Below are 23798 nucleotides of genomic sequence, written 5' to 3' on the forward strand. Positions count from 1 at the left end.
TCCTCCCACCTTGGCCTCCCGAAGTGCTGGGATTACAGGGGTGAGCCACCAAGCCCAACATAGAGTCTTACTCTAGTACACATTCCATTTTACTTCAAAAACACTTTCTGTATTAGCTGTGAAGCTTCTACCCAAAGAATTATGTTGAACCTGAATATGTAATATTACGTAAACAACCAATACATTTTCCTTTTCAGTGTTGAATTGTTTCAGCTCTATTAGTGACCTCTGGCACCATACTGCCAGGTTTGAATCCTGGCTCTGTGATTTTAATTAAATGAAGTAAAGTTATTTTAATCTCCCTGTACTTTAGTTTCCTCACCTGTAAAGTGAGAATGAAAATAGATTCTGCCTCACGTAGGACTGCTGTGATGATTCAATGAGTTAGTATCTGTACAACATTTAGAAAGTGCCAGGCAGGCTGGACACAGTGGCTCACGTCTGTAATCCCAGCACTTTGAGAGGCTGTGGTGGGAGGACTGTTTGAGGCCAGGAGTTCAAGATTAGCCTGGGCAACAGGGCAGGACCTCACCTCTACAAAAAATTTAAAAACATTAGCCGGGCATGGTGGCACATGCCAGTAGTCCCAGCTAGTTGGAAGGCTGAGGCAGGAGGAACATTTGAGCCCAGGAGATAGAGGCTGCACCACGGCACTCCAGCCTGGACAACAGTGACACCCTGTCTCTTTATTTTTACTTGTTTATTTATTTATTTTTAATTTTTTTGAGCCAGGGTCTCACTCTTTTCCTCAGCCTCCCAAAGCGCTGGGATTACAGACGTAAGCCACCACACTTGGCCCTGTCCCTTTTTAGAAAAGGAAGTGCCAGGCAAATAGTAATTGTTAACTTTCATCATCATCATCATCAAACACATCTTGATTTACCTTTCACTCGAATAAGGAATTTTTCGTGCTGATATTTGTGCGAGGTGACTTCCTCCTTGGACCTGTTAACAACCAATGGGCTGGAACTTGGCAAAAGTGGTTCACAATGATCTGATGCTGGGGTGCAGGCTGATTTTCTTTTTCCTTTGTATCTTCTACCAGGTGCCTGGGCAACTGCCTTCCTAGACAAGTCATTATCTTCAGTGGGCCCAGCGGGAGAGCTGACTTTAGTTAATGAGAGAAGTTTCTGAGAGGTTCTTGAACTTGGTTGTCCTGTGCATGTGCCAGACATCCTAATTTCACTTTGGTCAGTTTCCTCATTGGAAAGGTTTAAATTTTTACTTGCATCCTTATTTTTATTTTTAAACCCTTTTTTCTTGACATCCAAATGACTCTGAATGACAGCCTCCAGGGCTACTTTCCTCTGGCAATTGGACATGCTTCGTGTTGTTCTAACATAATATTCTGCAGGAAACAGAAGGCCTTCAAGCATTGTGCAAGAATGTTTTTCTGCAGAAAGAGGAGAGGTTGCTTCCAGGCTAAGACTCTTAGGTTGACTTAGAATCTCATTTTCCTGAAGATTTTCATTTCTGCCATCAAGAACGTCACTGGGAGATTTTAAAGATTTCTCTGTTTGATTTTGTTCTTTTAAGTTTTGGTTTTCATTTGCTGGTAAGTTATTGTGAGTGAGTTCATTTAGAGAATGTGAAATATTTGCCTCTAAATTAGAACCTGTGGGCAGTTGGCCACTTTTACTTATAGCTTCATTTACAAGGAGGTTATCTGTAAAGACAGTCATTTTTTTGCCTTGTGCCTCCAAACTTACAGGTGAAGTAAATCTAATGTTTTTTAGGTCGTGAGTAGTAAGTTCACTGCTACCTTTAGGAGGAATGTGTTCAAGGTGCTGACTACTACCGCTATCTGATAGAGTCTGTAAAGGAACTGTAGTCGCCCTGGTGAAATTAGGTCTTCTTAGGAATGTATCAACACCTTTTTCTGGTTGGGCAGTTGGTGGAATTAATACACTGTCTTCATTAATTTCTGTAACTGGTTCTGGAGAATCTGGAAGTTCAGACTTAAGACTTAAAAGGTGAGTTCTTATTTCAGTTACTGGTGATCTAGCAGGATTTTTGCTACTGATTTCTTCCTGTTCCTTTAGTCTTTTCCCAGACAATCTGAGCGAATCAGTGCCAAAGACACAGTCTCTCTCCTGTGAAATAAACGTTCTCTTCTGCTGCTTCTTTCTTCTGCTTGGCAGCTTCTGCTTTTGCTCACCATCAGGGTCACTGACCCTGTGGGGAAAATGTTCTTGGGTGTCATCTGTTCTTTGTATAGGTAATCCTCCTGGGCCACCTCCAGGGTTAAAGGACTCAGGCCCAACATCAAGTGTGGTAGATGTCTTTTCTCCAGTTTCTTCATCAAGATGGGTTTTGATGTGTAACTTGTCATAAACACATATTTTATTTTTAGGTTCTGAGGAGGAAAAAAATGTATATAACTAATATTTTTCTTATAAAATAAAACAAAAAATACTAATTTTTAACCTATTATATATAAATACTACTAAACATTTATTTAAGAAAGAATCAGCGACATTTCATTCAGGCAGATGAATTTACAGGTGAAATAAACCTATTTTTTAGGCTGTGAGTAGTAAGGTCACTGTTACCTTTAGGAGGAATGTGTTCAAGGTGTTGACTACTTCTACTATCTGATGGAGTATGTAAAGGAACTGTACATACTCCATACTGTACATATTTTTAAAAGTTCTAATTTTTAAAATTCTAATAATCTATGAAATCTTAAGTACATATAAACAAATAGCATTGTGCTAAAAATGTTTTTTAAACGAACAGAGTATTCTTTATCACACAATCTCTTCTCTTAACTTCTAAATCTCGACTAATTTTCTATCTCATGTATTTCTTTCTTTATTTTCCCCCTTGGCTCAAGTAATTTTAATAACACTCCCATTTCAATAACCCTCAGTTTTATTATTATAAATTACTTGAATTTAAACATCAGAATTGACCATTCTTTTTAGAATATTTTCACCTAGAATTTTTCTCTGTTCATATATACTTAAATTTAAAAAAAAAAAACCTTTCGCTGGGCACGGTGGCTCACACCTGTAATCCCAGCACTTTGGGAGGCTGAGGCAGGCAGATCACGAGGTCAGGAGATCGAGACCATCCTGGCCAACATGGTGAAACCCCGTCTCTACTAAAAATACAAAAATTAGCTGGGCGTGGCGGCACGCGCCTGTAGTCCCAGGTACTCGGGAGGCTGAGGCAGGAGAATTGCTTGAACCTGGGAGATGGAGGCTGCAGTGAGCTGCGATCGAGCCACTGCACTCCAGCCTTGATGACAGAGTGAGACTCTGTCTCAAAATAAAAACAAAACAAAAAACCTTTCTAATATTTAAACAATAAATATAATTTCTGAAAATTGAGAGGGAAAAAGAGCAAGAGAGGGAAAAAGAATAAACAGTCTAACTGAAAATAGAGACTATAGATTTTACGGCATATGAATTTCATGTTAATTAGAATATATTGCAGCCAGGTACAGTGGCTCACACCTGTATCCCAGCACTTTGGGAGGCCCAGGCAGACAGATCACTTGAGGCCAGGGGTTCAAGACCGGCCTGGCCAACATGGTGAAACTCCATCTCTACTAAAAATATAAAAATTAGCCAGGTGTGGTAGTGCACGTGCCTGTAGTCCCAGCTACTCGGGAGGCTGAGGCAGGAGAATCACTTGAGCCTGGGAGGTGGAGGTTGTAGTGAGCCAAGATTGTGCCACTGCACTCCAGCCTGGGTGACAAAGAGTGAGACTCTGTCTCAAAAAAATAAAATTAAAATTAAAGCGTCTATTGCTAGTCATTATCTTCACTCTATGGGAAAAAGAACAATAGCCAAAATATACCTGGGAAATGAATGATAAAGCAGGCATAAGTGAATGGTCTAGATTTACCTGAGTGGTTTAGCTGCAGTGAGAGCTCCTGCTGGGACAAACAATCTTGTTCTTCTACTGTTTTCTTAATAGAATGCTTAATCTTTTCAGCTCTTTGGGCACGCTAGAGGAGACAAAAACAGCCCCAGAAATACATTTTCTTTAAAGCTTTATAGAGTCAAGAACTGTTTTTAAATTGTTTGTACTATAACACCTTAATTTGAGATACGATTCACTTACCTGAAGGCGGGCTAGTGTCTTGCTGTATTCCCTTTTCAAGAATGCTAATTTCTCCTTTAACTGGAAGAAGAAAAACACCAACAATACTGGGCAAGTGGAAAGGTGGAGTCAGTGGGAAGGGATGCAGTGCTTGGCGGGGTCCCTTGGCAAGAGGCAGGGAGTAGCACTGGCCCATAACAATCTACTTTTGGTTCTCAAAGAGCATCAAGCTCTGACCATTTCAGGATCTTTGCATAACCTGTTCCCATCATCTGGAACATGTCCTTCCTTTGCCAATTCCTACTGATTCCTCAAGACTTAGCTTAGATTTTTATTTCCCTGGGATAGACTTCTATGTCCTTCTCCAAATCTAGGTTAGACACTCTACCAGTCCTCTGTACTTTCCTTACCACAGTATTCTCACACTATGTTCTCTGTTCCTCCCCATCATCCAGATCCTTGAAGGTAGCAGGGACTGCCATCCTCAGTCACTCAACAAATGAATCTTCTATTTATCAGTTAATGGTCCAGGTATCTCCAGTACCTGGAATAATAACTGATACCCACTATGTGTCAATTAGTGCTCCAGATGCTATTCTAGATGCAATTTACGTACAGTGAGGGAGACAGATAATAAATAAGAAAACAAACAGATGATTTTACAAGGTAAAAAAATAACTACACAGGTAAACAGAGTGATATGAGAGAGTTACTGGCCTACTGACAGGGACTACTTTAGTTACAGTGGTCAGGGAGGCATTTTTGAGGACTATCATTTGAGCCTAAGACTGAATGAGGAAGGAGCTAGTTTTGGGAAGATCAGAGGGAACGGTACCCCAGGCAGAGGGAACCACAAATATAAAAGCTCTGCAGTGGAATAGGCTACGTACGTTTGAGGAACACACAGAAGGCCAGTGAGGTTGGAGCTATCATTGCTCAATCTCCAGCCAAGCACACAGTAGGCATTTAACAAATATTTATGAAATAAATAAATGAATTGGGCTGAATCAAATTACGGTTCTCTGAAAGCCTAGATTCCCTTGTCTCTCTGGCTTCTTTAGTTCAAAGGATTCTCTCAGCAGCAAAGCCAGCCTCGGTTTTTCTGCTTTTTAGCAACTTTTTAGCTATACTCATCTTTCAACCAACAAAACATCAAGATTTCCATCCTCCATATATGCCTTTAAAAAAAAAAAAGACCTACTCAGCTGGGGGCAGTGGCTCACGCCTGTAATCCCAACACTTTGCGAGGTTGAGGTGGGTGGATCATTTGAGGTCAAGAGTTCGAGACCCACCTGGCCAACATTGTGAAATCCTGCTTCTACTAAAACTACAAAAATGAGCCGGGTGTGGTGGCGGGTGCCTGTAGGAGGCTGAAGCAGGAGAATTGCTTGAACCCAGAGGCGGAGGTTGCGGTGGGCCTAGATCACGCCACTGCACTCCAGCCTGGGTGACAGAGCCAGACTCTGTCTAAAAAAAAAAAAAAGTTAAAAAAAAAAAAAGGCCGGGTGCGGTGGCTCACACCTGTAATCCCAGCACTTTGGGAGGCTGAGGCGGGAGGATTACCTGAGGTCAGGAGTTCAAAACCAGCCTGGCCAACATGGAGAAACCCTGTCTCTACTAAAAATACAAAAATTAGCCGGGCGCGGTGTTGGGCGTCTGTAATCCGAACTACTCGGGAGGTTGAAGCAGGAGAATCGCTTGAACCTGAGAGGCGGAGGTTGTAGTGAGCCAAAATCGAGCCACTGCACTCCAGCCTGGGCGACAGAGCGAGACTCCGTCTCAAAAACAAACAAACAGAACAAAACAAAACAAAACCTATGTGCAAAACATGCTACTAGATAAGTTGCCAACCGTATGGAATTTTCTTTTTTTTTTTGAGAGTCTCACTCTGTCGTTCAGCCTGGAGTGCAGCGGCGCGATCTCGGCAGCTCCCTGCAACCTCAGTGTCCCCTGGTTCAAGCGATTCTCGTGCATCAGCCTCTGAGGCCTGAGCCTCTGGGACTACAGGCTGGCGTCACCACACCCGGCTAATTTTTGTATTTTTAGTAGAGACGGGTTTCACTACGTTGCCTAGGCTGGTCTCAAACTCTGAGATCAAGCTATCTGCCCATCCCGGCCTCCCAAAGTGCCGGGATTACAGGCGTGAGTCACGGAGACTGGCCTCCCACCAATCTTATCAATGTCTGGGTATTATCTTGTTTACTGATAAATGATCTTTCTCACCTCCACCAGAAGGTAAGCCAGGATAAGAATAACATCAGCACAAGCTGGAAACATCCTAAAAGTCTATCAATAAAGTACAGTCTAAAGAAGCAAGGGCACTTCCAAGGCCAGGCGCAGTGGCGGGTTCCTGTAATCCCAGCTACTCGGGAGGCTGAGGCAGGACAGTCGCTTGATCCCGGGAGGCGGAGGTTGCAGTGAGCCGAGATCGCGCCACTGCACCCCAGCATTGGTGGCAGAGTGAGACTCTGTCTCAAAAAAGAAGAAAAACAGAAAAGGAAGAAAAAAGAAACAAAACGAGGGCACTTCCAAACTACGACATACTGTCTAGAACTTAAAAAAGAAAGCAAGGTAGATAAACATGTCCTGACAGGAATGCTAAACGGAACCTGCAGAACCATTCAGATCATACCATTTATGAACATTCCCTTCTCCAAAAAATATACATAGGATTCCTTTTTGGTGGTTAGGGATACGCCCCTCCTCCACCACCCACACTAACACACGAAAGGACCTGGAAGTACCAGACTTAAAAGATTTACTTGAGGCCGTCCGGGGGGAAAAGTAAAGATTGAGGGTGTGGGAGCGGGGAGGAGCAAGGGTGTCGATACAGTTTTATCTATAAAGTGTTACACATTGTATTAATGCGCTGCTACTGTAATGAAATTTGTTCTTTAAACGCCACCACGTGAGCACCACGCTATTTCCACATTTTCATTTTCTGTGCCCCCTCAGCCCTAAGAGGAGGGGGTGGTCAGACGATACTGCTGCCCTCGGACTGCCGAGGACACAAAGCCGGGCCTAAAACCCTGGGAAAGCGGGGTCAGAGTCCTGCGTCCGCCCTTCCCGCACCCCCTGGCACCTTTTCCTTCTCCTCACAGCTGAGGGGCTTCCCGGGAAGCTCTTCCATCGGGCAGGCGACAGAACGAAAAGAGCAGCCGTCGCCGACCCCAGGCCTGCCGACACCGGGACCCAGTTGGCCCTGGGCCGGGGAGGCGCCCTAAGAAGGAATGGGGAGCCCGGGATCGCACCCTCAGTGCGCGATCAGCTGACCCACGCGTGCCAAGCGCGCCCTAAACTCCGGCCAATTAAATCCACCATTCGACCTGCGCACGCGCAGCCATAGACGGCCGAGCAGTGGAGCGAGGCCGCCTAAAGGAGAGCCGAGCTGTCGATAAGTCCCAGTGGGCCCCCTGGAACGGAAGTGGAGGAGGGACCGGAAGTAGCCGGAATCTCTGAAAGACTGACCGACTGACTCTGACAGGATCTGGGGCTGAGGGAAGGAGGCGGCGGCCATGGAGTTGGGCGAGCTGCTCTACAACAAATCTGAGTACATCGAGACGGTACGCGGGTCCAGATATCTATCCTCCTCTTTCCAACCCTGCGTCCCTTTGAGGCCTGGTCGGCGTTCCCAACCTGCCCCTACCCCACCCACCCCTGTCCCTTTGGCAGTTAGTCCGGGATTATCTAGCGACGCCCCGTGTGCCGTCTGGCTTTGCTGTTTACTCCGCGCATGGCCATTTTAGGCCTTTTGTGTTTATTCCTGATTTTCTCATAGGAATAAAGTGCCTTCAGGAGGATAGGACAAGTCCCATCCTGTTCATATGAATTACAGCTCGGACTTCGGGCCCTTTTACACTGCCTTTTGTAATCTATTAACTTGCGCCAAAAACGATTCGGTTCTTTTTTTTGAGGAGGGGGGTGGGGGGGCGGAGACTCTCTCTGTCGCCCAGGCGGGAGGGCAGTGGCGCGATGTCGGCTCACTGCAACCTCCGCCTCCCGGGTTCAAGCGATTCTCCTGCCTCAGCGTCTCGAGTAGCTGGGATTACAGGCGCCCGCCACTACGCCCGGCTAATTTTTGTATTTTTTGGTAGAGACGGGGTTTCACCATGTTGGCCAGGCAGGTCCCTAACTCTTGACCTCAGGTGATCGACCCGCCTCGGTCTCCCAGAGTGCTGGGATTACAGCCGTGAGCCACCGCACCCTGCCGATTTGGTTCTTTATGATCAGTACATGATATGTTTGTAAAATCTTGGAAACAGGGCAAGTGGTCAATTAACGTTACTATTGTTATTTTGGTTTTCTTTGCTTTCTCACAACTCTGATACTCATAAAGTTATTATCCTCGTTTTAAGGCTGTAAAGCCCAAGTGTGGAAGTGGGATTTGAATCCGCGTCCGTCTGATGCCACCAAGCTATAGACATCCAAATTATGAGTTTATTCCTTGAGTCCTTAGTTTCCTTTGTGTTTCTATTTTTTGAGACAGGGTCTCACGCTATTGCCAAGGCTGGAGTGCCGTGGCGCAATCACAGCTCATTGCAGCCTCGGCCTTCCAGGCTCAAGCGATCCTCCAGCCTCAGCCTTCTGAGGAGCTGGGACTACAGACACGCGCCACCATGCCCGGCTAATTAAAAAAAAGTTTTTTTGTAGAGAAGGGGTCTCACTATGTTGCCTAGGCTGGTCTTGAACTCCTGGCCTCAAGGGATCTGTCTGCCTCAGCCTCAAAGTGCTGAGATTACAGGCATGAGCCACCACACTCAGCCATAGTTTTCTAATCCATCATTGCTTTTTTGATATCCTGGACTCACTCCATTGTGGACAGCACCCCACTTTATGTTTTTTTCTCTCAAATATGAGCTTTCTTGATGGAAACCTGTAGTCCAGAAACCTATTAAGTTTGCCCTCCCCGGTTTTCCGTTGTTTTCTTTTAGGCATCTGGGAACAAAGTCAGTCGCCAGTCAGTGTTGTGTGGAAGCCAGAACATCGTTCTCAATGGCAAGGTAAGGGACAAAGCCAGCTCCAGGTTGCAAACCTTAGCTTGCTTTCTGCTAATTATCACCATAGCAGGGCAGAAAAAATGTTGCCATATCTCCTATTTATTACATTTATTATTGTACATTTTTAATTCTCTTGTTTTTAAATTTTTTATTCTCTAAGTTGGATCTCCTTTTTTTTTTTTTTTTTTTTTTGAGACAGAGTCTCACTCTGTCGCTCAGGCTGGAGTGCAGTGGCCCCATCTCAGGTCGCTGCAACCTCCGCCTCCCAGGTTCAACCAGTTCTCCTGCCTCAGCTTCCCGAGTAGCTGGGATTACAGACACCTGCCACCAAGCCCGGCTAATATTTTGTATTTTTAGTAGAGACAGGGTTTCACCATGTTGGCCAGGCTGGTCTCGAACTCCTGCCCTCAAGTGATCCACCCACCTCGGCCTCCCAAAGTGCTGGGATTATAGGCGTGAGCCACTGCACCCGGCCTGAGTTGGATCTCTTGAATGCAAAAAGGTTCAATAAGAGGCAACAGAAAACCTTTTTTCTTTTATGCCAGGAACAAAACACAGTGGTACCTAGAACCAACATTATTTTACGATATTATAGTGTGCATTAAACTACTGGGCACAAAATATAACAGGTAATGAAATATTTGAAGGTAGAAACTAAGGTAATACTTATAAAATTATCTCTTTAGTAAAAATTAATAATTCACTATTAACTGAAACTCTTAAAATGAATGTGACAATTGGAAAAGATATTAAATATGAGACAAATATGCAAAGTGGAATCTGAAAGCCTGAGAATCTCGTAATCCAAATAGATTACAATAGCAAAGAGACGAGTATAAACTTGGAAGAGAAAATATCACAAGGTATATTTGAGCTTGACAAACAGTGAAGTTCACAGTTGTTTTCCTGCCATCTGGAACACTCAATTTTGAAATTAATTTTTCTTTAAATATTACATCTCTAACTTCCAGAAGGAAAATAGTCTCGTTATAACCAAGAGATCACAAATATTTTCAGTAGAAGATAATTAGTCTCCCTTAAGCCCGTCATACCAAGGAATTAAGTGGAAAAGAAATATAATTCAGTAATTGCTGCTCAGACATACTGTTTCTTTTTTTTTTTTTTCCTTTTTTTTGAGACAGAGTATTGCTCTGTCACCCAGGTCGGAGTACAGTGGCGCGATCTTGGCTCACTGCAGCCTCCACCTCCTGGCGTCAGGTGATTCTCCTGCCTCAGCCTCCTGAGTAGCTGGGATTACAGGCTCCCGCCATCATGCCCACCTAATTTTTGTTTTTTGTTTTTTTTTTGAGACGGAGTCTCGCTCTGTTGCCCAGGCTGGAGTGCAGTGGTGCGATCTCGGCTCACTATAAGCTCCGCCTCCCAGGCTCACGCCATTCTCCTGCCTCAGCCTCCTGAGTAGCTGGGACTACAGGCACCCGCCACCATGCCCAGCTATTTTTTTGTATTTTTATTAGAGACGGGGTTTCACCATGTTAGCCAGGATGGTCTCAATCTCCTGACCTCGTGATCCTCCCGCCTCAGACTCCCAAAGTGCTGGGATTACAGGAGTGAGCCACCGCGCCCAGCCTAATTTTTGTATTTTTAGTAGAGACAGGTTTTCACCATATTGGCCAGGCTGGTCTCGAACTCTTGACCTCAGATGATCCATCCACTTCAGCCTCCCAAAGTGCTGGGATTACAGGCATGAGCCACCGCGCCCGGCCCAAGTTTTTTTTTCTTATGGTGAACTATATATAACAATTTGCCATTTTAACAATTTTTAAAACATTTCTGTTATTTGAGACAGTCGCCCAGGCTGGAGTGAAGTGGCGCCATCTCAGTCACCACAACCTCCGCCTCTTGGCTTCAAGGATTCTCATGCCTCAGCCTCCCATGTAGCTGGGACTACAGGTGCACGCCACTACACTGGGCTAGTTTTTGTATTTTTAGTAGAGGCAGGGTTTTGCTACGTTGGCCAGGCTGGTCTCAAACTCTTGGCCTCAAGTGATCCACCCGCCTTGGCCTCCCAAAGTACTGGGATTACAAGCATGAGCCACTGCACCCAGCCTAACTATATATATATATATATATATTTTTTTTTTTGATACGCAGTTTTGCTCTTGTTGCCCAGACTGGAGTGCAATGGCACAATCTCGGCTCACCACAATCTCCGCCTCCCAGGTTCATGTGATTCTCCTGCCTCAGACTCCCCAGTAGCTGGGATTACAGGCATGTGCCACCATGCCCAGCTAATTTTATATTTTTAATAGAGGCGAGGTTTCTCCATATTGATCAGGCTGGTCTCAAACTCCCAACCTCACTCAGGTGATCTGCCCTCCTTGGCCTTCCAAAGTGCTGGAATTACACTCATGAGCCACTGTGCCCAGCCTTACCAATTTTTAAGTGTACAATTAGTTGCATTAATTACATTCACAATGTTGTGCAACCATCTCCACTATCCATTTCCAAAACTTTTTCATCACCCCAAATAAAAACTACACATTAAGGAATACATGCCCATTCCCTACTTCCTTCCATTGCTGATAGCCTGAATCTACTTTCTGTCTCTATGAATTTGCCTATTCTAGATATTTCATATAAGTGGAATCATACAATATTTGTCCTTTTTGTCTGGCTTATTTCACTTAGTGTAAGGTTTTCAAGGTTCATCCTTGTTAAAGCACATCAGAACTTCTACTCCATTGTATGTATGTGCCACATTTCGTATAGGCACTTGGATTGTTTCTACCCTTTGGCTATTGTGAATAATGCAGTGAACACTGATGTGCAAGTATCTGTTTGCATCCCTGTCTTCAGTTTTTTTGAGTAGATACCTAGGAGTGTATATACTCAATACTTAATTTGGCAATGTTTGGTATATACAAAAGAGTATGATTGCTGGGACAAATGGTGAGTCTATGTTTAACTTTTTGGGAAACTGACAAACTTTTTTCCGAAATGGCTACACCATTTTACGTTTCCACCAGCATTGTGCAGGGTTCCAATTTCTCCACATCTTTACCAACACTAGTTATTTTCTGTTTTTTTTTTTGGATTATGGCCATCCAAGGGGGTATAAAATGGTATCTCATTGTGGTTTTGATTTGTATTTCCTTAATGACTAATGATGTTGAACATCTTTGAATGTTGCTTGTTGGTCATCTGTACATCTTCTTTAGAGAAATGTCTGTTCAGTCCTTTGCCTATTTTTATATTGTGTTGTCTTTTTCTTATTGAGTTCTAGGAGTTCTTTATACATTCTGGATATTAAACACTTATCAGATATATGATTTGCAAATGCTTTCTTCCTTTCTGTAGATTTTGTGCATCCCTTTGATGCACTAAAGTTTTTAATTTTGAAGTCTGGTTTATCTGTTTTTTCTTCTGTTGCTTGTGCTTTTGGTGTCATGTTAAGAATCCAAACTTATGGCCATGAAGATTTACTGCCGTGTTTTCTTCTAAGAGCGTTAATGGTCTTAGTGCTTGTGTTTAGGTCGTTGATCCATTTTGAGTTAATTTTTTTTTTTTTTTTTTTTTTGAGACAGAGTTTCCCTCTCGTTTTCCAGGCTGGAGTGCAGTGGTGCGATCTGGGCTTACTGCAACCTCCGCCTCCTGGGTTCAAGTAATTCTCCTCCCTCAGCCTCCCGAGTAGCTGGGATTACAGGCGTGCGCCACCACACCTGACTAATTTTGTATTTTTAGTAGAGACAGGGTTTCTCCTTATTGGTCAGGCTGGTCTCAAACTCCCAACCTCAGGTGATCTGCCAGCCTCGGCGTCCCAAAGTGCCAGGATTACAGGCATGAACCACTGTACCCGGCTTGAGTTAATTTTTTTATATGGTTTGAGGTAGGGGTCTAACTTAGTTCTTTTGAATGTAGAAATACAGTTATCCTGGCACCGTTTGTTGAAAATACTATTCTTTCCCTGTTGAATGGTCTTGGCACTCCTCTAGAAAATCAATTGGTCTTAGATGAATGGATTTATTTGTGGACTCTCAATTCTATTTGGTTGGTCTGTATGACTATCTTTATGGAACACTGCACTGTTTTGATTACCTTAGCTTTGTAATAAGTTTTCTGGGTTTTTTTTTTTTTTTTTTTGGAGACAGAGCAAGACTCTGTCACCCAGGCTGGAGTGCAGTGGCACGATCTCAGCTTACTGCAACTTCCTTCTCTCAGGTTCCAGCAATTCTCTTGCCTCAGCCTCCTGAATAGCTGGGATTACAGGCATGCGCCACCACGCTAGAGACAGGGTTTTGCCATTTTGGTCAGGCTGGTTTCGAACTCCTGACCTCAGGTGATCTGCCCGCCTTGGCCTACCAAAGTAGTGGGATTACAGGTGTGAACCACTGTGCTCGGCCTACTATAATAAGTTTTTAATCATGAGTTATGAGTCTTCCATGTTTGTTCTTTTATAAGATTGTTTTGCCTATTGAGGGCCGTTTGCTTTTTTTTTTTTTTTTTAATTTTTTTTGGGAGGGGGATGGAGTATTGCCCTGTTGCCCAGGCTGGAGTGCAGTGGTGGGATCTTGGCTCACTGCAGCCTCCGCTTCCCAGGTTCAAGCAATTGTCCTGCCTCAGCCTCCCCAGTACCTGGTATTACAGGTGTGTGCCTCCATGCCTGGCTAATTTTTGTATTTTAGTAGAGATGGGGTTTTACCATGTTGGCCAGGCTGGTCTTGAACTCCTGACCTTAGGTGATCTGCCTGCCTCAGCCTCCCAAAGTGCTTGGATTACAGGCATGAGCCACCATGCCTGGCTGCCTTTTGCTTTTTAAAGATGTTTAATTTGGCAATATTTTGGGCATACAAAAGAATATATGTGACATATATGTCATAAAACATAAAATTAAATCAACAACAGTGAACCCTATACCCAACTGAAGAACTGGAACATAATCTGTGTACAATAAGCACTATTTTTATGTTCCTCCCTTATTCCTATTTTTGCTACCCTCCAAGAGAAAACCGCTGTCCTGATTTTGTGTCTTATAAATTATTTATTATTTAAGCAAATTTTCCACATATCCTTAAATAATATATATTGTTTAACTTGGTTTCCTGTGATTTATTTTTATTTTAAAAATCTTTATTTATTTGTTTAATTTGTTTGTTAGTTAATTTTTTTGAGACAGGGTCTCACTTTGTTGCCCAGGCTAGAGTGCAGTGGCACAATCATAGCTCACTGCAGCCTTGACCTTCCAGGCCAGGCTCAGGCGAACCTCCCACCTCAGCTTCCCAAGTAGCTTGTACTACAGGCATGCACCACTATTGCCGGCTAATTTTTTTTTCTTTTTTCTTTCTTTTTTTTTTTTAGAGACAGAGTCTCGCTGTGTCGCCCAGGCTAAAGTGCAGTGGTGCAATCTCAACTCACTGCAATCTCCACGTCCTTGGTTGAAGTGATTCTCATGCCTCAATCTCCTGAATAGCTGGGATTACAGGTGCGCACCACCATGTCTGGCTAATTTTTGTATTTTTAATAGAGATGGGGTTTAACCATGTTGGCCAGGCTGGTCGCAAACTCCTGACCTCAAGTATTCTGCCTGTCTCGGCCTTCCAAAGTGCTGGGATTACAGGTGTGGGCCACCACACCTGGCCCTATTTGTAGTTTTTTTAGGAACCTTCATACTGTTCTCCATAGTGGCTGTACTAGTTTACATCCCACCAACAGTGTATAAGAGTTTCCTTTTCTCCAAATCCTCACTAGTATTTGTTATTTTTTGTCTTTATGATAAGCATCCTAAACTGCGGTGAGATGGTACCTCATTGTGGTCTTAATTTGCCCTTCCCTATGATTAGTGATTTTTTGTTGGTTGGTTTGTTTTTTGAGACAGAGTCCCGCTCCGTTGCCCATGCTGGAGCGCAGTGGCGTGATGTCAGTTCACTGCAACCTCTGCCTCCCGGGTTCAAGCAATTCTCCTCTCTCAGCCTCCTGAGTTGCTGGGACTACAGGCACACACCACCATGCTGGCTAATTTTTTTTGTATTTTTAGTAGAGACGAGGTTTCACCATATTGGTCAGGCTGATCTCGAACTCCTGACCTCAAGTGATCCACCTGCCTTGGCCTCCCAAAATGCTGGGATTACAGGCATGAGCCACCGCACCTGGCTGATTAGTGATGTTTAGTGAACATTTTAAAATATATATTTGTTGGCCATTAGTATGTCTTTTGAGAAATGTCGATTCAAATCATTTGCCCATTTAAAAAATCAGATTGAGTTTTTTTGCAGTTGAGATGTTTGAGTTCCTTATATTAATATATTCTGTCTTTGAAGAATAGTTTGAAGATATGTTCTGCCATATTTTCATTCTGTTGATTGTTTCCTATGCTGTGGAGGATCATTTTAGTTTGATATAATCCCATTTGTTTATTTGCTTTTGTTGTCTCTGCTTTTGAAGTCTTATTCATCTTTTCCAAGACCAGTGTCTTTAAGCATTTCCCCTGTTTTCTTCTAGTAGTTTATAGTCCCAGGCCTTCATTTAGGTCTTTAATTCATTTTGAATTATAGACCAGGTGCAGTGGCTCACGCCTGTAATCCCAGCTCTTCGGGAGGCCAAGGCGGGCAGATCACTTGAGGGCAGGAGCTCAAGACCAGCCTGGCCAACATGGTGAAACCTATCTTTACTAAAAATAGAAAAAATTAGCTGGGTGTGGCATGCTTGTAATCCCAGCTACTCAGGAGGCTGAGGCATGAGAATCACTTGAACCCAGGAGGCAGAGGTTGTAGTGAGTCGAGATGGTGCCACTGCACTCCAGCCTGGGCAACAGAGTGAGACTCTGTCTCAAAAAAAAAAAAAAAAAAGAATTCATTTTGAGTTGATTTTTGTGTAGGGTGACAGGTGTGGGGTCTACTTCTGCTTATGGATATGCTATTTTCCCAGCACCATTTATTGAAGAGATTATCCTTTTCAAGATGAATGTTCTCGTCACCTTTGTCAAAAATCAGGCTATAGATATGTGGATTAATTTCTAGGTTCTATTCTGTTCCATTGGCCTATGTGTCTTTTTTTTAATGCCAGTATTATGCTATTTTGATTACTGTAGCATTGCAGTATATTTTTAAGTCTGGCAGTGTGATGCCCCCTTCAGCTGTGTTCTTTTTGTTCAGGATTACTTTGGCTATTCAGAGTCTCTGCGAATTTTGGGATCTTTTTTCTATTTTTGTGAAGAATCTCATTGTTATTTTGTTAAGATTGCATTGAATCTGCAGACTGCTTTGGGCGGTACTCAGCTTTTATTTCTAAGATTCATTGTGGTCTGTGCATTTTCTTTTCTTTTTTTTTAAGATGGAGTTTTGCTCTTATTGCCCAGGCTGGAGTGCAATGATGAGATCTTGACTCACTGCAACCTCCACCTCCCAGGTTCAAGCGATTCTCCTGCCTCCCTCCCTCCCCACATACCACCTCTTCCTCCCACCACACCTGGCTAATTTTTTTTTTTTTTTGTATTTTTAGTAGAGACCAGGTTTCACCATGTTGGCCAGGATGGTCTCGAACTTCTGACCTCAGGTGATTGCCCACCTTGGCCTCCCAAAGTGCTGGGATTACAGGCGTGAGCCACTGCACCCGGCTGGCCAGTCTGTGCATTTTCACTGCTGTGTACAATTCCACTTATCCACCCTCCTATTGGTGGAAAGTTACTTTGTTTCTAGTTTTTTGCTATTATGAACAATCCATTTATATTTCTATCCCTTCTCTTTCAGAACTTTGTCATTTCTGTTTTCCTGAGCCCATATATCAGATGTCACAGTGCCTGCAGGGATAGAAAGAGATCAGATGAGTCAGTAAGACTGAGTGTGAACAATAGGGAGTCGTGGGGTCTAGTGAATTGGAGAATGTGACCAATCTAAGCCCAAGCTGGTTGTTACTATATGGGAATACAGGCCCATGTGGCAACAATCAGCTTTCCAGAGCTTCTGATTCTTTTTCAAAAGCAACTGGAAATCTCACTTTTTAAAATGCAAGATGTTCCACTACTCGAATAGTAATGTTTAATTTTAAATGATTTGTTAAAATGCCACGTGTCCTTCCTGTAGGAGATAGCTAAAAAAAATTAAAAGAAATAAGTGATAAAAATGCCGCACGAGCCAAACAATACAGGTTTGCAAGTATAGTCCTTCAACCTCCACTTTGCTACCTCTGCCTTGCCCATTGTTGAGTTCAGTGAACTCTTTGCTTTGCTTCTGTGAAGGGCAGCCACCTCCTTTCATTTGCTTCTCTGAAGGGCAGCCACCTTCTTTCATTTTAACACCCCGTTGCCTCTGTTTTGTATCTGACTTCTCTTCCTCAGCACTACTCCTTGTGAAATAGGAAGCCAAGATTTGAGTCCATCTTCCTAAATTTCTCTGACCACCTGTGATACAATTTACTTCCTCTGCGTGTGTTTGCTTCTTTAGTTGGTGTATAGTTTAGGCTGACAAACAGACTTATGTGGATGTTCTTTATTTCCAGATTAAGCTTGTTGTACTTATTTAAAACAGAATAAAACAACCACCATCACCAAATACCCAGAACTTTTGGAATTCTGTTTTCCTCCAAAAGAAAAGGAAGCCATTTTCTCTGATTGTAGATGGAAACATGAAACTAAAAACAATAATTGAAGTAAATTAAGACTCTTAGATGGAGGAAGTTCATACTAGAAATAGATAATCTCTTTAAGCTTGAAGAGTACATCTTTTGAAAACCAAAGTGGCTGGGCACGGTGGCTCATGCCTGTAATCCCAGCACTTCGCAAGACCAGGGCGGGTGGAGGCCAGCGGATTACCTGAGGTCAGGAGTTTGAGAGCAGCCTGGCCATCATGGTGAAACCCCATCTCTACTAAAAATACAAAAATTAGCCGAGTGTGATGGCATGCGCCTGTAATCCCAGCTACTCAGGAGGCTGAGGCAAGAGAATCACTTGAACCTGGGAGGCGGAGGTTGTAGTGAGGTGAGATCACACCACTGCGCCCCAGCCTGAGCAACAGAGTAAGACTGTGTCTCAAAAAATAAAAATAAAAAAGAAAACTAAAAGAACTGTAATACTTCATAATCAGCAGCAGATGTGGAAGTTCTTTTTTATGAATACAAGTTTTGTAGACTATACGTATGCAGTTGAGATTAGTAAGTTTTTCCAGGTATGAGTCTATTTCTTTTTTGGTATTCTTCGTTCAGGCTAGTGATAAATCTAAATTCACCTATATGTCAGGAGTTCCCCACCTACCTCCCTAGCCTGACCTTCTGTCCTTGACCTCAGACCTTTATTTACAACTACCTATTGATCATCCCGTAGCTATCTCAAATTCAACATTTCAAAATTTAATTGGTAATCCTCATAATTGCTTACCCTATTATAAATTCTCTTTGTCTTATCTCCCAACAGCCGAACAGTCACCAAGTCATATAGATTCTCTTCCTTCTTTTCTTTTTAAACATTTTATTATGGAACTAAAACCAATAATCTTTATTGAGGTGTAATTTGCGTACAATAAATGTATCCATTTTGAGTGTGCAATTTGACAAGTTTTGACTGATGGGTACATCTGTGCAACCGCTACTACAATCAAGATATAGAATACATTTCTATTAATCTAGTTTCCTTGTGCCCTTTTGCAGTCAATCCTCTACCCTTGTACCCTTGCCCCAGGCAACCACCGATATAAGACTAATATAGATTAGTTTTGCATTTTCTGAAGTTTCATATAATTAGAATCGCAAGCCCTTTTTAAAAATAATTTTTCATTGACATATAATAGATGTACATATTTTGGGGGGCACATGATAATTTAATACATTTATAAAATTTATAAAGATAAGATTGGTTTTGGCCAGATGTGGTGGCCGACACATGTAATCCCAGCACTTTCAGAGGCCAAGGTGGGAAGATCTCTTGAGCCCAGGATTTCAAAACCAGCCTGGGCAACATAGGGAGACCCCCATCTCTACAAATAAAAAAAAATTAGCTGGGCTTGGTGGTGCACACCTGTGGTCCCAGCTGCTTGGGAAGTTGAGCAGGAAGGATCACTTGAGCCTGGGAGGTCGAGGCTGCAGTGAGCCGTGATGGCACCACTGCACTCCAGCCTGGGCGGCAGAGTGAGACCCTGTCCCCAAAAAATGAAAAAATAAAAAATCAGTGTAATTGGGATATTCATCACCTTAAATATTTGTCTTTATGCTAGAAACAATCAAATTATTTCCTTCTAGAGTAGCCAAGGCAGTCTTGAGCAAAAAGGACAAAGTTGGAGGTATCATGCTACCTGACTTCAAACTACTACAGGGCTACAGTAACCAAAACAGCATGTTGCTGGTACAAGAACAGACACATAGGACAATGGAACACAATAGAGAACCCAGAAATAAGACCACACACCTACAACTATCTCGTCTTCATCAAACCTGCCAAAAACAAGCAATGAGGAAAGGATTCTCTATTCAATAAATGGTGCTTGGATAACTGGCTAGCCATATGGAGAAAACTGAAACTGGACCCCTTCCTTACACCATATAGAAAAATCAACTCAAGATGGATTAAAGACTTAAATGTAAAACCCAAAACTGTAAAAATCCTGGAAGACAACCTAACCAGTACCGTTCAGGACATAGGCACAGGCAAAGATTTCATGATGAAGACGCCAAAAGCAATTGCAACAAAGCGAACGTTGACAAATGAGATCTGATTAAACTAAAGAGCTTCTGCACAGCAAAATAAACTATTAACAGAGTAAACAGACATCCTACAGAATGGGAGAAAATTTTTGCAAACTATGCATCTGACAAAGGTCTAATATCCAGCATCTAAAGGAATTAAACAAATTTACAAGTAGAAAACAACCCCATTTAAAAAGTGGGCAAAGGACATGAACAGACACTTTTCAAAAGAGGACATACAATAATCATGACAAAAAGCTCAACATCACTGATCATTAGAGAAGTGCAAATCAAAACCATGAGATACCGTCTCACACCAGTCAGAATAGCTGTTGTTAAAAACTCAAAAAATAACAGATGCTGGTGAGGTTGTGGAGAAAAAGGAACACTTCCATACTGTTAGTGGGAGTGTAACCGTTGTGGAAGACAGTGTGGTGATTCCTCAGAGACCTAAAGACAGAAATACCATTTGACCCAGCAATCCCATTACTGGGTATATACCCAAAAGAATATAAATCATTCTATTATAAAGACATATGCACACATATATTCATTGCAACACTGTTCACAATAGCAAAGACATGGAATCAACCTAAATGCTCATCAATGATAGACTGGATAAAGAAAATGTGGTACATGTACACCATGGAATACAATGCAGCCATAAAAAAGAATGAGATCATGTTTTTTGCAGGGACATGGATGGAGCTGGAGGCTAAATGATGAGAACACATGGACACATAGAGGGGAACAACACACACTGGGGCCTATGGGAGCAGGGAGTTGGGAGAGTGCAGGAGGGAAAGGATCAGGAAAAATAACTAATGGGTACTAGGCTTAATACCTGGGTGATGAAATAATGTGTACAACAAACCTCCATGACACAAGTTTACCTATGTAACAAACCTGCATACGTACCCGTGAACTTAAAAGTTTTAAAAAAATTATTTCCTTCTAGCTATTTTGAAGTACATAATAGATTACTGTAAACTATAGTCACCCTACTGACCTATCAAATTCTAGGTCTTATTTCTTATTTCTCCTATCAAGCTGTGTATTTGTGCCCATTGATCAACCCCTCTTCCTTCCTCCTACCCTTCTTGGCATTTGGTAACCACCAGTCTACTCTCTGTCTTGAAATCTACTTTTTTAGTGCCCACATATGAGTGAGAACATGTGATATTTGTCTTTCTGTGCTTGGCTTATTTCATTTAATATAGTAACCTCCAGTTCCATCCATGTTGCTGCAAATGACAGGATTTCATTCTTTTTTATAACTGAATAATATTCCATTATGTGTATATACTACATTTTCTTCACTTGATTTTAGCCAAAAGGCCAAGAAGCGATATATACCACATTTTCTTTATCCTTTCGCCCATTCATGGATATCTGGGTTAGAATCATGTACTCTTTTATGTCAAGCTTTTTTCACGCAACATAATGTTTTTGAGATGTATCCATCTTGTTGCATGTAGTAGCAGATTATTATTTTTTTCCTTTTTATAGCTAAATATTATCATTATAGAACTCATAAGACATGTACAAAAGTAGAATTCCCATAAACTCATTTACCAGCTTCCATAATTAGCAATATTATGACATTTTTGCTTCATCTCTAAACTCACCCTGTAAACTCAGTCCTAGTTTGACTAGGGTGGGGTAGGGAAGGCTAGAGTTTTTTATTCTTACTTATTTATTTTTTCTTTTTCTGAGACAGAGTCTTACTCTGTTGCCCAGGCTGGAGTGCAGCAAGTGGCACTATCATAGCTCACTGTAGCCCTGAATTCCTGGTGATCCTCCCGCCTCAGCCTCTGGTGTAGCTGGGACTATAGGCACATGCCACCATGCCCTGCTTAATTTTTTTTTTTTTTTTTTTTTTGAGACACAGTCTCGCTCTGTCACCCAGGTGGGAGTGCAGTGGTGTGATCTCAGCTCACTGCAGCCTCGACCTCTGCATGCTCAGACAATCCCCCCACCTCAGACTCCTGAGTAGCTGGGACTACAGGTGCACACCACTACATCTGGCTAATTTTTGTATTTTTTGTAAAGATAGGGTTTTGCCATGTTGCCCAGGCTGGTCTCGACCTCCTGGGCTCAAGCAGTCCCCTTGCATCAGCCTTCCAAAGTACTGGAATTACAGGCATGAGCCACCATTCCCGGCTGGAGTATTTTAAAACAAATTGCAAATGTCATATTATTTCTCTCACAAATACTTCAGTGTGTCTTACTAATTCTTAAGGACTTAAAAATTCAGTAGAGGTGGGGCATGGTGGCTCACAATTGCAATCCTAGCACTTGGGAGGCTGAAGTGAGAGAATTACTTGAGGCTAGGCATTTGTGACCAGCCTGGGCAACATAGCAAGACCATGTCTCTACAAAAAATGAAAAGAAAAATTAGCCAGTTCTAGTGGCATGCACCTGTAGTCCCAGCTACTTGGAGGCTGAGACAGAAGGATCTCTTGAGCCCAGGAGTTCAAGGTTACAGTGAGCTATGATCATGCCACTGCACTCCAGCCTGGGTGACAGAGCAAGACCCTGTCTCTATAAACAAACAAAAATGAGTAGAGTATCACTGTTACCATGTTAATATTGTAAAAACTGCAGTACTTCCTTAATATCATCTAATGCTCAGTCCATATTCAGTCTTCCCAGTATCTCAGGATATCTTTTTCCAGTTGGTTTGTTCAAAGCAGAATCCAAACATGATGCTGCACACATTGTATTTGGTTGATATGTCTCTTAAGTCTCTTTTAATCTGTAACAGTTCTCTTTCCCCAACCCTTTTTCTCTCCATGCCATTTATATATTGCAGAAACTGGATCACTGTCCAGTTGAATTCTCCAGCTGCTGAATTTGGCTGATTATGTCTATATGGAGTTGCCTAATAGGGTCCTTATCTCCCTCCTTCCTTGAAATTGGTCGTTAAATCTACAGGCTTAATCAGATTAATTTACTTTTATTATTAATTTATATATTTTTACTATTTATTTTTTCTTTCTATATGTACAGTTATTGCTTTAGATAAGATCCATTATAGGCTGGGCTCAGTGGCTCATGCCTATAATCCCAACACTTGGGGAGGATCACTTGAGGTCAGGAGTTCGAGACCAGCCTAGCCAACATGGTGAAACCCTGTCTCTACTAAAAATACAAAAATGAGCTGGGCATGGTGGTGGGTGCCTGTAATCCCAGCTACTGGGGAGGCTGAGGCAGGAGAATTGCTTGAGTCTGGGAGGCGGGGTTGCAGTGAGCCAAGATCACGCCACTGCACTCCAGCCTGAGTGACGGAGCAAGACTCCATTTCAAAAAAAAAAAAAAAAAAGACTCGATCTATTTTTACCTTGATCCACTGTAGTCATCTAAAGGGTCAGTTTTCCTCAGGTCTCTCACCTGTATCCTCCATGCAGATGCCAGGGTGCTTCCAGAGTAGTAGTAATAATATGGAAATTTATGTATGTTAATCCTTTGTTTAAAATATTGGGGCCAAGTGCAGTGTCTAATGCCTGCAATTGCAGCACTTTGAGAGGTCACAGTTGGAGGACTGATTGCATGAGCCTAGGGGTTCAAGACCAGTGTGGGCAACATAGCGAGACTCCATCTCTACAAAACATTTAAAAATTAGTGGGATGTGGTGGCACACACCTGTAGTCCCAGCTGCTCAGAAGGCTTAGGCGGGAGGATCCCTTGAGCCCAGGAGCTCAAGGTTGCAGTGAGCTATGATTGTGGCACTGCACTGCAGCCTGGGCAACAGAGTGAGACCCTGTGTCTTAAAAAAAAAAAAAAAAATTTTTTTTTTCCGAGGCAAAATCTCACTCTTTTCATCCAGGCTGGAGTGCAATGGTGCGATCTCGGCTCACTGCAACCTCCGCCTCCCAGGTTCAAGCGATTCTCCTGCTTCAAGCCTCCTGAGTAGCTGGGATTACTACAGGTACCTGCCACCATGCCCGGCTAATTTTTGTATTTTTATTAGAGATGGGGTTTCACCATGTTGGCCAGGCTGGTCTCGAACTCCTGACCTCAGGCAATCCACCTGCTTCGGCCTCCCAAAGTATTGGGATTACAGGCGTTAAGCTACCGCACCCGGCCAGAAAAAATTTTTTAATGACATAAAATATTTTA

General features: G+C 42.7%; 2 protein-coding genes across 10 annotated transcripts in view; one reads left to right on the forward strand and one right to left on the reverse strand.

Annotated features, from left to right (window-relative positions):
- PALB2 (partner and localizer of BRCA2) overlaps positions 1 to 7363 on the reverse strand; it is a 37059-nt gene extending 29696 nt beyond the window's left edge. For 2 of the 8 annotated variants that reach the window (XM_054453680.2, XM_063654075.1), the window contains exons 1-4: positions 7136 to 7363; positions 4075 to 4134; positions 3856 to 3958; positions 884 to 2356 (exon numbers count right to left, since the gene is read on the reverse strand). In XM_054453680.2, the coding sequence (XP_054309655.2) occupies positions 884 to 2356; positions 3856 to 3958; positions 4075 to 4134; positions 7136 to 7183 (1684 nt within the window). In that variant the 5' untranslated portion in view covers positions 7184 to 7363. Of the gene's footprint in view, positions 1 to 883; positions 2357 to 3855; positions 3959 to 4074; positions 4135 to 4463; positions 4610 to 6276 lie in introns of all 8 variants that reach the window. The other 6 variants (XM_063654076.1, XM_063654072.1, XM_063654074.1 and 3 more) reach the window with 4 other exon arrangements.
- The window catches only part of DCTN5 (dynactin subunit 5), a 28595-nt gene continuing 12082 nt past the window's right edge, over positions 7286 to 23798 (forward strand). Inside the window, exons 1-3 of one of the 2 annotated variants that reach the window (XM_054452992.2) lie at positions 7474 to 7616; positions 8985 to 9053; positions 16754 to 17145. In XM_054452992.2, the coding sequence (XP_054308967.1) occupies positions 7569 to 7616; positions 8985 to 9053; positions 16754 to 16891 (255 nt within the window). In that variant the 5' untranslated portion in view covers positions 7474 to 7568 and the 3' untranslated portion in view covers positions 16892 to 17145. Of the gene's footprint in view, positions 7617 to 8984; positions 9054 to 16753; positions 17146 to 23798 lie in introns of those variants that run through there. The other variant, XM_054452991.2, reaches the window with a different exon arrangement.

The sequence above is a fragment of the Pongo pygmaeus genome, chromosome 18 (assembly GCF_028885625.2).
Source record: "Pongo pygmaeus isolate AG05252 chromosome 18, NHGRI_mPonPyg2-v2.0_pri, whole genome shotgun sequence".
Lineage (NCBI taxonomy): Eukaryota > Metazoa > Chordata > Mammalia > Primates > Hominidae > Pongo > Pongo pygmaeus.